General features: G+C 34.1%; 1 protein-coding gene across 1 annotated transcript in view; it reads left to right on the forward strand.

Moving 5' to 3' along the window:
- Nucleotides 1-1,136: 1,136 nt before the first annotated feature.
- Nucleotides 1,137-16,206, forward strand: part of C6H11orf65 (chromosome 6 C11orf65 homolog) — a 50,821-nt gene continuing 35,751 nt past the window's right edge. The window contains exons 1-2 of the mRNA XM_069468974.1: nt 1,137-1,195; nt 8,377-8,466. Coding sequence (XP_069325075.1) covers nt 8,386-8,466 — 81 coding nt within the window. The 5' untranslated portion in view covers nt 1,137-1,195; nt 8,377-8,385. The remainder of the gene's footprint in view (nt 1,196-8,376; nt 8,467-16,206) is intronic.

Consider the following 16,206-nt stretch of genomic DNA (forward strand, 5'->3'; position numbering starts at 1 on the left):
ATTTTGTTATTTTTTGTAGAGATGGGGCCTTGCTATGTTGACCAGGCTCGTCTTAAACTCCTGGGCTCAAGTGATCCTCCCACCCTGGCCTCCCAAATTGCTGGGATTAAAGGCATGAGCCACCACCATGCCTGTCCTCATAATGTTTCTTTCTATGACTATATTTTTACAGCTTATTATCGATAACTACTGCTGTGTATTAATGTATCAAGGTAAATACTTGAAGAGGAACTAAAGCTCCGCTACCTGCTTATGACTGTGATAATGACTTTAAAGAACTCTGGAAGTTCAGTGAGTCACTGAATTAACCTACAAGGAATTTCTTCTGTACAAATGTTTTTATACAGGAAAATTCTTCTTTGTTTTTTTTTCCCCTTAGAAGTTCATCTTCCTTACAAACTATTAATAATTATATTACGTGCATGAACATAGGAGGGAAATAGAACTGGGCAGTTTTGAACAGGATTATTTTACATTGCTGTAATTTATGACCAACTAAAGCATTGCCACACTGTCGGATATTTAGAATTCAAGCAAATCAAACTCGCTTTAGATATGCAGTGTTTATATAATTTATTTGAAAACTCATTTAGGAAGTCATCTGTTTTCCCTTAAAAACTGGTTTAGGTTTTACCAGCTAAAGAGCCTAAATTTAGAAACAGCCATTGGACTGCAGTCATGAATTCTGCGCTTACTTATTCTTTGACCTTGAGCAAGACCTGTCAGATCGCTAGAAGAATCAGTTTTCTTATTTTTAATGAATATTAAATATTTAATTTATTCTTAATGAATAAATTAAATTAAATAGATAATATTTCATTTCATTTTACCAACATCTTTAAGGTCCTTGTTGAAGTGATCAGGCTTTATATTGTGCCCAACTTTGTAAACAATAACTTTGGTTTCCTTTTCAAATCCTTTGCCTCAAAGCCAGTGACAATCCAAGTGAAGGCTCTAACGGAACTAACCCTATTCATAAACCATAATTCTGCATCGCAGGGACTTTGAAAGGTCGGAGTTGGAGAAAAGCTCTTGGCAGAGAAGGCGCGGCCGGGAGGATGGGGCCGGAAAGGCGGGGCCGGGAAGGCGGGGCCTAAGAGGGCAAGTGGGGCGGGAGAGAAAGGAACTAAGTTTACGTCACTTCCGCTTGTGGCGTTACCAAGGTATCAAACGGAGCCCGGGCCAGCGCCGATTGGCAGGTGAAGGAATTGGTGTCCCCTTCCTCTCAGCCCGTACCTTTCCTATTCTGCCGTGGTGGCGACTGAGCTTTTCCTGTTTCAGGTCCTTAAGGGCCCCATACCGTTGACGTCCGTGCCCTATTATCTTATCCTCCTTACGGACGTTTCATTCCTTTAATGTCCCTCACCCCACTAGGCCTCCAGCCTTTAGTTTATAATCGTGCCTGAGATTAACCCCTTTCTCGGGGACTTCCTTTCCTGGCCTCTGGTGAAGTTGCGTCGGTCAGTTTGAAAAGCTTTCTCGTTGCCCAGTTTGCGTGTTCACAAATCTCTGCTCCTCTGCAGAGACAATTATTTAGAGATGGAAAAGGGAAAGGCGTTTTTAAGCAGTAGTAGGTTAGTAGTTGTTTTTCCTCCTCCTCCCTCAGTATAAAGGACCACAGATAAAAAAGAAAAGCAAAATTATGAAACTGATAACCACGAAACACATTTGTTTATTCAGTAAAATTTAGTAGGGGAACCAAAATAGGAAGTATAGGTTCCGATCCCAGCAAATTAATTTTAAGATTTTTGTAAAGCTTTTAAAGTAAGTGAAACCAAGCATCCAAACATCTTGTGGACTTCTCACGAAGCCTAAAAATAGATCAATGGAAACATCGTCTACGTCATTGATTTGGTATAGTATCTCCCAAAGTAGGTAATAAACTTGCAAAGTCTTTATCTTTGAATCTGCAAGTGGCACCTGGGTGTAGTAAAATACTGCATTACTTGAGCAGTGGTTTTATAGCACTTTATCGTATCTTACAGTTTATGAAGTGTTTTCACATCAGTTAATTTATTCGGAGCCTCAATAATAACCATGTAAAGTAGGTCTTATTTCTTATCTAAGGCCAGCAACTGTCCTTTCTGCTTTGTGTCTTACACCTACTCAGAGTTTTACTCTTTATGCCTCTCTTGTACCTTTAATTTCTCCTTCACTTTAATTTCTTCCTCACTACTGGATCATAAATCTTTACATGCTTTAGTATCTCTCAGATTAAAAAAGATGCCTTTAATCCATTGCCTCCCCCCAGCTACCATCTCATTTTTCTGCTACCTTACAGCTCTCCAAAGAATTGTTACTGTTCTTATTGTTTCCACTATTCTACTTCCTCTACCCACCCCAGGCTTCCTTCCCTGCTACTCCAGTGAAACAGTACTTGTCAAAGTCACTAGTGACTTTATCTGGCCAAATCTAATACTTTATTCTCAATTATTGACCCTCCAACAACATTTCACAAGCTCGTTCTTGAAATGATGCTGAACTTCATTGTTCCTTGTTGATATGACTTGTTCCTGAACCAGATAATTTTGAATATTGGAAGATATTTGTTCAGTATTTTGTGCTATTTGTAAACATGTAATGGTGACATGTGACACACTTTAATTTGCATCACTAACATTTTCACTATCACTTTCTTAAATCTAGACAGCCAGCAAAACAATAAACCAAGGGCTAATTTGTAGCATTTGATGATTTCTCTGATGTAAATACCATGGCCAATTTCAGGCTACCAGCGTGGCCTCAGGCATTGGGAAGAGATGGCCGATGGTTCACCACAGTATAGTATTTCTGCCATAGCAATAGTACTACTGTTAAGAAACCCTGCAATAGGCATAAATAACCTTAAGAAAATAAATAATAAACTGTAGTAAAATAATTAGTAGGCAATGAGTTTTGAGTTTTGTTACCTTTAATTGTAAGTTTAAATAATTTAATTTTTAATAATGACTATTTAAAAACCGGCTCACAGAATTCCTGAAAATTTAAAATTTGACTCTACTGAACCTGTACAAGCCAGCTCCAGTAAACCACCTAAACCACTACAGTTGATTTCCCATATAATTATACAGTATCTGGCTCCCACCTGCCTCCCTGACCCTATTTCCCACTCAATATTCTCTAAGCTCCAGGGACACTGTTTTCTTCCTCTCAGCCACTTGAACACATGAAGCTCCTTATCTTGAGGCATTTTTATCTGCTACTCCCTGCGCCTAGAACCCTTTTCCACTATATTTTCCAGTATTTGATCCTTTGTATCATGAAAATAATCTGTCCCTATTAGAGAGGCCGCCTCTGACTAGTTGTGTTAATATACCCCTGATCATTCTCTATACCATGATTCTGTTTTATCTTCTTCATTGCACATGCATTTCTTTTGGTTTTTACCTTCATATTTTAAGTAACATGTTATTCTCCTTCGACTTAGCCATTACTTGGTAACTTCTTACAATACAAAACGAGAATTTAGCTCTCTTACACCAAACTACTGTAACACACACATACGTTCTCATCCCTTCCCCTCTTCTTCCTAATTAAAAGGAAAAAAAAGTCATGCTGTAACACTAAATAGGGTCCAAATTTTTAATTGAATGCAATATAAGATTGAGTTATTCCAAAATTAATTAAATATCCAGGGTGAAACTGTTTTGGGCATAGGAGCCAGTAACCAATCATATTATATCCAAATTCACATTATCATGGGTGGTTTTATCATGGGGTATATAATTATGGGGTACTACTATTGTGTCATACATTTTGGTAATATTAATATTTACATTATTATGACTATGTAATTATTCATGGATGAGCCGTTACAACAGCTTAGGGATTTTTTGTTAGTTTGTTTTCCTTTGTGCCTCTTCAGAGTGATACTTTAAAAATACAAGTCAGATCATGTTTCTAATGTGTTGCAGACCATTACTTTTGTAAAATAAAATAACGAATTCCTAAAACAAGGGGAAAAAACCCACAAGAAATACAAACTACAAGCCCAATGATCATGTATTTATATGCCACAGCAATGTCAAATTGCTATAAAAGTTTCTAACTACTCTCAATTTTTCTGTCTCATCTGGTAACATAACAATTCAGGGACTGGCATGGGTCCCTGGACCACACTCAGAGTAGCACAACTAATGGAGATCTACCTGCAGAGATCCACCTCTCTCCCTCATGCTCCACCCCATCTCTATCTTATCTCTGTTCACTTTTCAGGTCAATCTGCAATGTGGTGGTGTCTTGCTCATGACAAACTGTTAATAGATACATTTATAGCATCACTTTTAACATTCTTACAATATCACATTGTATGAATGCATCATAATTTATTTAACCAATCTTCTATTCAGTCAGCCAGCTATTTTTTTTTTTTACTGATCACCTACTATTTGCTAGAAATGGAGATATAACAATAAACAAGAAGAAAGAGTCTGCTCTGAAGGAACTTACATTATAGGGGGACAAGATAGATAGTAAACATGTTCAACAATTATACACATAAGGATACTGTTTATTTCAAAAGGCAATATTAATAACTTGTTTGGCAGCCTCTAAACACCCTGTAGCCTCTATCACAGGAGAAACAGGAAGCAGGTGTGTGCAGAAAGCATGGGTGAAATTATTTAGATCAAAGTGCCCAATAAACTGGTTCAGACATGTTCACACAGTCAATTTAAAGGGATTTTTAAGACCCAGTGTTAAATTTTTACTTAAAAAATTGGGAATGTATATGTGAAAGTGATGAAATTTTCATGTATTAGCACTAATGTTATCATGTGGTATCATAAACACACGTTTTATAAGCTGAAACCAATCACTTGCATTAATAAAAAATCACACAGTTTAGTTCCTGGAAATAATGTTAAAAAACCTACTGTAGTCCTAATGTCCTATTTGTGCTTAGTTTTTCACTTTTGCTAGAATCTAGAATTAAGCACTCCCATAGAATATTTATGGCTATAAATTGGACAGCATTTTTGAAGACAATTTGACAGTGTCAAAATTTAGTTTTAATGTGCATTCATTTTTTGAAGTTATATAGTATATATATTTATGAAGTTATATGGTATATATCTGAACTATGTGCACATTGTGAAAAAAATATCAAACAGTATAAAAGAGTATAAAGGAATAAAATCTGTTTTTCATTCCTGAACCCAGGTCCCTCAGTCTGCTGGTCCCTCCCCAGAGACACTCTTAGCAGTTCCTTATATCCCTGTCCAGAAAGAGTCAATGTAATATTTATGTGCATACGTATTGTCACAGCAATTTCTCTCCTAAAAATCTCTCCTACAAAAATAGTTGCACATGTGTACAAATATATGCATAAGGGTATTCTTTTTGGGATTAGAAAAAAATGAAACAACTTGAATGTGTAATAATGGAGGAAAGATTAAGTAAATTATGACATAACCATACTTAGGAATAACGTGCAACTATAAAAAGAATTAGCAAGATCTATATGTATTAACATAGAAAAGTCTCCAGCACATATTAACTAAAAACATAAAATATGTATAGTTTGATCACATTAATGTAAACAAACCTATATATATGTGTATGTATATTTGTATATATACAAATGTATGTATATACACACACTTGTTTTTTAAAATTTTTAATATATACGAAAAGATCTGGAACATCTGTAACAGAGATAACCTTTGTAGAGAACCGAGATAGAAGAAATGGGGGGTGGATGATTTTCACTTTTTTACTCTGCAGTTCTATATTTGAATTTGTGTATTATGTATATAATAACTTTTAAAGCAAACAAATATAGACAATGTTAATAATTCTGAATTTTAAACATTAATGAGATGTTAAATAGGGATTGATATCTACATGTAGTCTAATGCTGACTTTTAATTGTCCTGTTATTTGTGAATAACCAAAATAACTATGTTCTGTATTCTGGCCAGTGAAAAAGAACATGGACAAGAAAACATAAGAGTAATGAATTGAGGTGACTATCATGTTTCAAAATTCATTATAACTATGTTTCTGTTTTATCACATTTTAAAATTGAAATTTTGATATAATTTTTGAAAGTTATGATAAAGTTCAGATGGCAAAGCTGCCTTCTGTATTTGTCTCTTCTAGTGATATAAATAGTGACAATGTCCGTAAAAATTATTAAAACTAGTTGTCACACCATTCCCAAGGAAAACATTTTTTCCTTAAGTATCTTGAAATAAAGATAAATTATACTTTATTTCTCTACCTGATGGTTTGAAAGAATATTTCTCAAAATACTATCCTTTGATCAACATTAACAAATCTTTTAATCTCCAAACATCATTCCTTATTCCCATTTGTTCTAATAGTTATTTGTAAATTAAGAGAATAATTGTGCTTAAAATGTTTAGTTACATCAGTTTTTTAACCAGAATAATGCATGTGAATAGTTCTTATCGTGGAAAATTGTACTAATAGATATGATTCATTGAGTGGTTATGGTGGGTCAAAAACTGTACTAAATGCTTTACCTGTATTATCTGATTTAATCCTTACAATTCTGTGAGGTAGGTATTATGAGTCCCTGTATTTTATAAATGAGGAATGTGAAGTTTGAATAAGTTAAATAATTTATGCAAGATCACACAGCTAAGCATGAGGAAGAATTTGTTGAGGTTTAAATCCTGGTCTATCTTATTTCAGAGCCCAAAGACTTAACCTATCTACCCATCCTATATCATTAAGAGTATTTGTAGGGAAAGAAAAAGGAAGAATTATTTTTCATAGAGAACCTTCTCCCTATTCATAAAAATGTCAATTTAAAAAATAATATATAAAATTAGGAAGAAAACATCTTTAATTTTAAGCTTCTAAATAATTTAAAACATCAAAAGAGAAAATAAATTTAATAAAATAAATAAGTTTTTCTTTTATTTTTCCTATAAATGGCATATCCTTTAGACATTTTTTCTGTTTGGCCTCTGTCTCTCTAAACATAATGTGCATGTTATTAGATGTGTATTATGTGTTTAAATAGTTCGGGGCTTTGGGACTTATAAATCCTTATACATTTTGCATTTTATAAGTAACAGTTCAGAATTTTAAATTTTTAAGCAAAATTTATTCACTTCGGACTATGATAAAGCATCTCAGAACCATTTTGCTATTGTAAATGTAATGAGTTATATTAGTTATACTGTGAAGTATTAATAACTCTGAGATTAGGTGGAAATCCACGTTTCTCCCTGTGTTCAGTGCAGGACCTTTTTCCCCTCTGTATTTAATCATTGTGCCCCTTATAATATAAACTCACAAAGTTGAGAAACTGGAACTTTGGAGTTAATTTATTGCAATTCTTTCATTTTACAAATGATAAAACTGAAGGCTAAAGATGGTAAGCTATTTGTCCAAGGTTATATTAAATAGCAGTGTGAACTAAAACACATCTTCAGTCTTTCAGTTCATTAGTCTTCCTTCTATGGTTATATGTAAGAAAACTATCAAAAGCAATGACTTGCTGCAAATCTTATGTATACCTTGTATTTTCTCTCATTATATATACTGGAAAGTGATTAAAATTGTTATACATAATTTATATAACCTAACACAAACAGAAAATTCTTGTATATCACTCTTCTGGTAACACTGGAGCAATACTGGAACAGTTTCATTATTTGATCTAATTAATCATTCCGTTTTGCATGAGATGCTTTTTTAGGATACAAACATTTACGCAGCATAAATAACAATTTATGCTGCAACTTTTTAAAGGACTCAAATTGTAATGTCTTTCTGACTTCTCCATTATTAAATCCTTCACAGTATTAATAAAAATTATAAATTAGAATAGTGATTTTGTTTTGTTCCTTAATATTCAAGCTTCATCTTTTTTTGACATTTTAATGCATGATGTATTAAGCAGTCCATGTAGTTAAGAGTTACAAAGAAAGGAAAAATCTGTAATCATTTGTCATTCTAGGTTAGGGACCTGGGCAATTTTGTGGATGGAACTCTGTCTCTGTGCATGTTGATTAACAAAGGTTTATTTGAAGAAATACAACAGTGTATGTAAAGATCATGGACTTTTAAGACAAGATGACTTGGGTTTAACACTGGCTTAGTTACTCACTATTTAACCTTAGGCCTTGAAAGTCAGTCTCCTCATCTCTAACAGAAGCATATTAGTAAAATTTGCTATTCAGGGTTGTTGTTAGAATTAGAAAAAATAAAACAAATTGGAACATATTAGGCAATCAATAGTAGGTGACTATTTTTATTTTTATTATTTTGATACCAAATCTGATTTTTATTATTTCATTTCTACAACTCTATTTAATTTGCATTGAATTCTAGTGATAGTTATATAACAGAGCATATAAAATAATTTTAAATGTAACCTTTTTTATTATTTTCTTTTAGGAATTTCAGATGCCTTGGAAAGAGAATCCAGAATTTACAAGGTGGGATAAAGCTGCCAGAGTCATTCAGCAGGCCTGGAAAAATTTCCTTGTAAGTTTATTTAGTAGTTTTATTGGGATATAATTTATATATCAAAAATTTCACCTGTTTAAAGTGAACATTTCAATGGTTTTTAGAATAAAATATACAATTCAACAGTTTTTAGTATATTTACAGAATTGTGTAACACCCTTCACTTTAAAAAGCAGACTTCTTTTTTAAAGTTTCAAAAAGTTACAATTAGTTATTTCATTAACTTCACAAATATTATTGAGTTTATAGTCTGGGCCAGGCACTTCGATAATGGCCAGTGTCAATGAAAGTATTCATAATAGGCTTATTTACCTCTAAACATTTTATTTCTTGACTCAGGGATCAGGTTTGTGAGCAGGTGTTAGGAATATTTCACTCCTTAAATATTTATTGAGTACCCCCTACTCTTGAGGAGCTTGAAGTTTATTAATACACTATATCTGGGGTAATTTAGTAGTCACTTATCATGCTCCTTTATGGGCAGAGCTGGCCTCATAGCTGTAAGGAATATTCCAAGTTGACTTACCTGATTGGGTGAGAGCCAATAGTTAAAATGACTTCACTCCACTCTTTTCTTTTTTTATTTTTTTCTTTTTTTTTTGAGACAGAGTCTTACTCTCTTGCCTGGGCTAGAGTGCCATGGCATCAGCCTAGCTCACAGCAACCTCAAACTCCTGGGCTCAAGCGATCCTCCTGCCTCAGCCTCCCGAGTAGCTGGGACTACAGGCACGCACCACCATGCCGGGCTAATTTTTTTCTATTTTTAGTTGTTTGGCTAATTTCTGTCTATTTTTAGTAGAGGCGGGGTCTCGCTCTTGCTCAAGCTGGTCTCGAACTCCTGAGCTCAAGCAATACTCCCACCTCAGCCTCCCAGAGTGCTAGGCTTACAGGTGTGAGCCACTGCGCCAGGCCACTCTTTTCTTTCTGATAGCAGTAGTACTTTGTGCCTGGTAATTTTGTGTGAAGTGATATGGCTCTGTTTCTAGCACACAAGACCACCTTTATATCAGTTAATCAAATATTGCAAAATAGCTTCATTATTTACCTCTTTTGCCTCTACCAATGCCATAAAACCTATGCTGAGGCATAACTATATTGATTTCTAATACCAAAATAAGAATTTTGGTATTTTTGAGACAGAGGTCTTGCTATGTTGCCCATCTAAACTCCTGGGCTCAAGCCATTATTCTGCCTCAGCCTTCTGAGTAGCTGGGACTGTAGAGTACTACTACACCAGGCTAATTTTCTTTTGAAACCTACTCTTTCTTAATTGGTTTCTATCAATATACTCATTATCCAGGCTTAAGCTTTTCTATCATTTGCAACTTCTTTCTTCCCACATCCAACTAGCCACACATCTTTGAATACCTATTATATTCCTGGCACTGTGCTAGGCATTTTATAATACTCTCTTGCCCTTAAAGGAGCTTTAGCAGATAAGCCATGCATATAAATAAACAAGTGTATGTGTGTATATGTGTGTATTGATAGAGCACACATTTTTACATTCTATCCCACCAGGAGCCTATTGAAATGACAACATATAAAAGGTTACTTTATAACAGAGAGAAGGGAGTTGATGAGCAGATGAAAATTTTATATTATTTCTGGAAAACTAAATATAGATGGTAGCATCCTGTTGGACAAACTGTGTAGAAGCACTTGCCTAGACACACCTCAGGGAGTCTCCAATGAGGGAACTGCTTTGTCATTGGAACTCTAGAAAAGATATGAATTTGGAGTTAGCAATTTGAAAGGGCTGGAAGGAGAACTGAAAAGAAGGGGCTTAATTGAAGATCTGTACATGGAACAGCTGGGCCAGTTGTCTCCTGTCACTACCAGAACCAGAGCTGCAGGTGGATGGATATTTACTGCTAGTCAAAAATCTGCTGCTTCTGTCTGACAGTTGCAAAAAAAAAAAAAAAAAAAAGCAAAAATACGCTGCTAGCCAGGGCAACAGAGCAAGACTCTTTCTAAAAAAAAGTAAAAAAGAAAGAAAAAAGATGTAACAGAACCTGAAGGAAATAAAAATAATAATAGATTTAATTAGATCAGGATATCAAATGGCTCTCCTGAGGTTATGTCTGGGGAAAAAATGGTAGCCCATGGTAGTATGACTGTGAGGCTGGGTGTAGAAAAAGAGGTTACAAACTCTGAAAAAGAGCTAATCATGAAAGTCTTGGTTCAAGTATAAGACAGATTAAAATTGTTCTAAGATGTGAAGAGAATACATTTGATCTTGATTCTAGATACAGTGTACTTCAAGTGGCCCAGAGGGTGATTTCTAATAAAGGATGCATAGTTTTAGCACATTGCTTGACTAAACTTTTTAGATCTTATTTACATAGTCATAGTAATGTGAATGCAGTTTTTAAATATTTTTATCAAATTAATATGTGTACTTCTTTAATAAGTAAAATAATACAGAAGGATTTATAATGAAAAGCAAGTCTTTTCCCCTCATCCCACTCTTCTCCACCCTCATACTCTAATGGCAACCATTTTAAACTATTTTTGGTTGTAGATCTAGTAGTTACTGCCATGCTTCTAAATAATATGCTTGTACAATTACTTTTTATCAACTTTAGAAGTGATCTGTTGCCTTTCTGTAAAGATAGTTGAGAGCTTAGGTTACTTATCCTCTATGGCCCCGCTTATCTCCACTCCCAGGGTCATAATGTTATTATTTCTTAGTTCTTCTATATGTTAATTTATTACTTTAAAGAATATTTAAGCTTCTGTTTCTTGTTCTATCTGGCTGACATTGAATCATCTGACTCCTCATTATATATAATCCCTACCCATTCACCTCTCCATCTTTAAACCCCCAAGTTCTATTACCTGTACTATTACAATGTAAATATTCATGTGGAGGATTTCTTCATATATCTTGAATGCAAGTCCTTTATTGAGTACTATATGTATTGCAAATGTCTTCTTCTAGGTTGGCCTCATCACTTTCTTAAAGGTGTTTTTGACAAAAACAAGTCTTTAATTTTAATAAAGTCCAATAGATTGCTTTTTCTTTATGGTGAGTGCTTTCTGTGCCCTATTTAAGAAATTTTTGTTGAACCCAAAGTCAGAAGGTATAATATTTTCCTTATGTTTTTCCTAGAAACTTAATTGCTTTAGTTTCAGATTGAGATCTAATATCCATCTCAAATTAATTTTTGTGTATATTAACACAAGTACAAAGTTTTTTCTTATGTATATCCAACTGATCAAGTGTTTTTATTAAAAATATTAACCTTTCTACAATATATTGTGGTCGTGCTGCCATTGTTGAATCATGTAATCATATATGTGAAGTGTTTCTGTGGTCTCTATTCTGTTGCATTGGTCTATTTGTCTATATGTTGGCTAACACCACATTGTCTAAACTGTAGGTTTATATAATAAGTATGCATATAAGTATGATAGTATAGTCCTCCAATTTTGTTCTTCTTCAGGATTATCATAGCTATTCTGGGGTTTTTGTATTTCCATGTAAATATTAAAATCAACCTGTCAATTTTTACAAAAATTTCTGTTGAGATTATAATTGAAATTACATTGAATTAATAGATTAATTTAGGGAGAATTGAATAGAGTTCACTTCTGTACTCTTTCTATTGAGTTTTCATGAACATAGTGTATATCTTCATTTATTTAAACCTTAATTTCTCTCTGCAGTATTTTATAGTTTACAGTATAGAAGTTTGATTTGATTTCTAGGTATTTGCCCTTTTTGATGCTACTGTAAGTGGTATTATTTTTAGGTTTTATTTCCTAATTATTTTTTTCAAATTTGTAGAAATATAATTTGTTTTTATATTTGTAATTGCTTTTTTTTTTTTTTTTTTTTTTGAGACAGAGTCTCACTCTGTTGCCCAGGCTAGAGTGAGTGCCGTGGCGTCAGCCTAGCTCACAGCAACCTCAAACTCCTGAGCTCAAGCGATCCTCCTGTCTCAGCCTCCCGAGTAGCTGGGACTACAGGCATGCGCCACCATGCCCGGCTAATTTTTTCTATATATATTTTTAGCTGTCCATATAATTTCTTTCTATTTTTAGTAGAGATGGGGTCTCGCTCTTGCTCAGGCTGGACTCGAACTCCTGAGCTCAAACGATCCGCCCACCTCGGCCTCCCAGAGTGCTAGGATTACAGGCGTGAGCCACCGCGCCCTGCCTGTAATTGCTTTTTAATAGATTCCTTTGGATTTTCTACTTAATCATGTTATCGCTGAGTAATGGCAGTTTTATTTTTTGTTTGTGAACTTTATACATTTGTTTATTTTTCTTGCTTTGTTGGACTAAATAGAACCTCCAGCACAATATTGAATAGAAGGGGTAATAATAGACATTCTTGCCTTTTTCCTGAACATAGAGAGAAGGCATATAATATACTACCACTCATTAAGATGTTACCTATAGTTTTTTGTAGAAACTTATCATCACTTTGGAGAAGTTAACTTTATTCCTAGTTTGCTGAGATTTTTGTTTTTATGAAAACTCTGGGTGTTGAATTTTATCAAATGTTTTTACTGCATCTATTAGTTGATCATATGGTCTTTCTTCTTCATTCTCTTTTTATGGTAAATTACATTTATTGATATTCAAATGTTAAACCAACCTATCATTTCTGGAATAAATTACTTTACCATGATGTGTTATCATTTTGATATATCCTGGATTTGATTTACTAAACTTTAGGATTTTTGCATAATTCTTCATAGATATAATTTTCCTTTCTTTCTTTTTCTTGTAATGTTCTTGCTAGGTTGTGATATCAGGATTGACCTCATAAAAGGGGTTGGAAAGTATTCCTTCTTTTTTGTTATCTGGAAGTTTGTGTGATTAGTATTATTTCCTCTATAAATGTTTGGAAGAATACGTTAGCAAAGCCATGTGGGCTAGGACTTTCCTTTGTGGAAAAGTTTTTAATTATAGATTCTATTTCTCTAATAATACAGGACTATTCAGATCCATATTTCATCTTGTGCCCATTTTGCTAAGTGACTTTTTCAAGGGATTTGTTTCATTTAGATTGTCAAATTTATTGGCAATAAAGTATTTATAATTTCCTCTCATTATCTTTTTAATGTTTGTATGATCTGTAGGGATATTGCTAACATGTTCTCACTCCATTTCTCTACATCTGTCTTGCTAGGGATTTATCAAATTTTTTCTTAGTTTTTATTTTTTTTAGAAATAGGGTCTTACTCTGTTGCCCAGGCTGAAGTGCAGTGGTGCAATCATAGTTCACTGCAGCCTCGAACTCCTGGTTTCAAGTGATTCTCCTGCCTAGGTCTCCCAAAGTGCTGGGACTGCAGGCATGAGGTACCACACCTGGCCCAATTTTATTAATCTTTTTACAAAACTGACCTTTGACTTTCTTAGTTTTCTCTATTTTACCTGTGTTCCATTTCATTGATTTTTCATCTTATCTTTATTAGTTTTTTTTTCTGTCAACTTTTTTGGGGGATTTGTTATTCTTTCTAAAACTTATTGACGTTGAAAGTTAGATCTTAGATTTTCAACTTTTATTCTTTTATAGCATATGCTTTTAAAACTATTGAAGCATTACTATCTAAGGATTTCTTTAGAGATACCCCACAGGTTTTGGTATTTATTACCTTTCAATTAAAAATATTTTAAAATTTCCATTGTGATTTTTTTGACCCGCGGTTATTTAATTACCAAAGATTTAGGCGTTTTATAGTTATCTTTCTGTTACTGATTTCTCATTTAATTCTCCTGAAGCCAGAAAATATACTTTGTATGATTTTAACAGTTTGAAATTTTTTGAAGCTTGCTTTATGGCCACAAAAAAGTCTATTTTGGTCAATGTTACTTACATGTAAACTTGAGGGGAAAAATGTATTCTGAAGTCAGTTAGGTAAAATTAGTACATTATATTGTTAAAATCTTTGGTAGCCTTATGGATTTTCTTCCTGTTTGTTCTTTCAGTTCTTGAGGGAAGTGTGTTAAAGTCTCTGGTTAAAATTGGATATTCATGTATATCTCCTGGAAATTCTGTCAATGTTATTTTATATGTTTTGGAGTAATATTAGTGCATATATATAAGCTAAGGATCATTATAGCTTCTTGTTGAGTTGACCCTTATCAGTATGAAATGTTTCATATTTTTAATTGAAAGATAAAAATTATATATATTTATGGTATACAATATGATGTTTTGAAATATGTATACATTATAGAGTGGCTAAATTAAGCTAATTAACACATATGCATTACCTTACATTCTTATTTTTTTATGGTAAGAATATTTAAAATCTACTTTCTCAGTACTTTTCAAGCATACATACATTGTTATTAACTGCAGTCACCATATTGTACAATAGATCTCCTTAATTTATTCCTCCTGTGTAGCTGAAATTTTTTATCCTTTAACCAACATTTCCACGATTTTTGTATCCATTCATTCATTAATAGACACCTACATTGATTTTGTATGTTGACTCTTGTGAATAGTGTTACAGTGAACATGGGAATTTAGTACTGATTTCATTTCCTTTGGATATATACCCAGGAGTAGGATTGCTGGATCATAAGGTGGCATAATTTTAATGTTTTGAAGAACCTCCATACTGTTTTCCATAATGGCTTTACTAATTACATTCTCACCAATAGTGTGCAAGAGTTCCCTTTACTCTCCATTATTGTTTACACTGGTTATCTTTTGGCTAAGACCTTTATATCTGCAGAACCCAAAGGTACAAGGACAGGAAGAAAAATTTTTACTAGTGGATCATTAAAGGTAATATTGAGAGGGAGTCACTTCCAATTCTACCCCTTGATAACCAGACTCATGAATGCCACCATATGCCAACATATGGCGAGGAATAGCATTGTATGTTGGTTGTTGATTCAGAGAATCTACTACAACATGGAAGACATTAACCTAATCTGAAAAGTGTTACCACTGTAACTCTATTGTAACTGAGTCTCCAAAATGCTATTCCACCATCCTATCAGGCCAGTTGCTTTAGGGTGATTGGGAACAAGGTAAGATCAGTGAATTTCAAGAGCATGTACCCATTGGTGTGCTACGTTTGCTGTGAACCAAGTTTTCTGATTAGGAGCAATGTTATGTGGGATACTATGACAGTGAATAAAGCATTTTCAGAGTACATAGATGGTAGTTTTTGTAGAAGCATTGTGCACATGGAAGGTAAAGTGTTAGTTCCAGTGAGAACAGAGTGTTGCCCCTTCAATAATGGAAGTGTTTCAAATGATTGATCTGTCATAGGAAGCTGTCTAATTCCACCAAGGAATTATGCCATATTAGGGCCTCAATGTTGGTCTCTGCTTTGGCAAGTTGGGCACTCAGCAGTGGCAGTAGCCATATCTGCTGAGTAGAAATTCATGTTGCTAAATCTATGAATAAACTCCATTCCTGCTGTCATGGTCACTTTGTTCATGAGCCCATTGGACAAGGAGAGCAATGGCTGGGGAAAAAGGCTGACTGATTCCAAAGAATGAATCATCTTGCCCATCTGATTATTAAGATTCTTCTTTGCTGAGATTGTTCTTTGTTGAGCATTCCTATGGAACACAAATATCTTCACCCTTAGTACCCATTTGGAGAGGTCTGTGCCCATACCCCTTCCCCAGACTGTCTTGTCACCAATTTTCTAACCATGTTCATTCCAAATCCCTCACCATCCAGACAAATCATCAATCACCATCCTTCTATAGATCTATACTTCTGGCCAGCTTCCAGGCACAATACAAACCAGTTATGCTACTTGACATTCT

This window comes from Eulemur rufifrons, chromosome 6 (genome assembly GCF_041146395.1).
Source record: "Eulemur rufifrons isolate Redbay chromosome 6, OSU_ERuf_1, whole genome shotgun sequence".
Classification (NCBI taxonomy): Eukaryota; Metazoa; Chordata; class Mammalia; order Primates; family Lemuridae; genus Eulemur; species Eulemur rufifrons.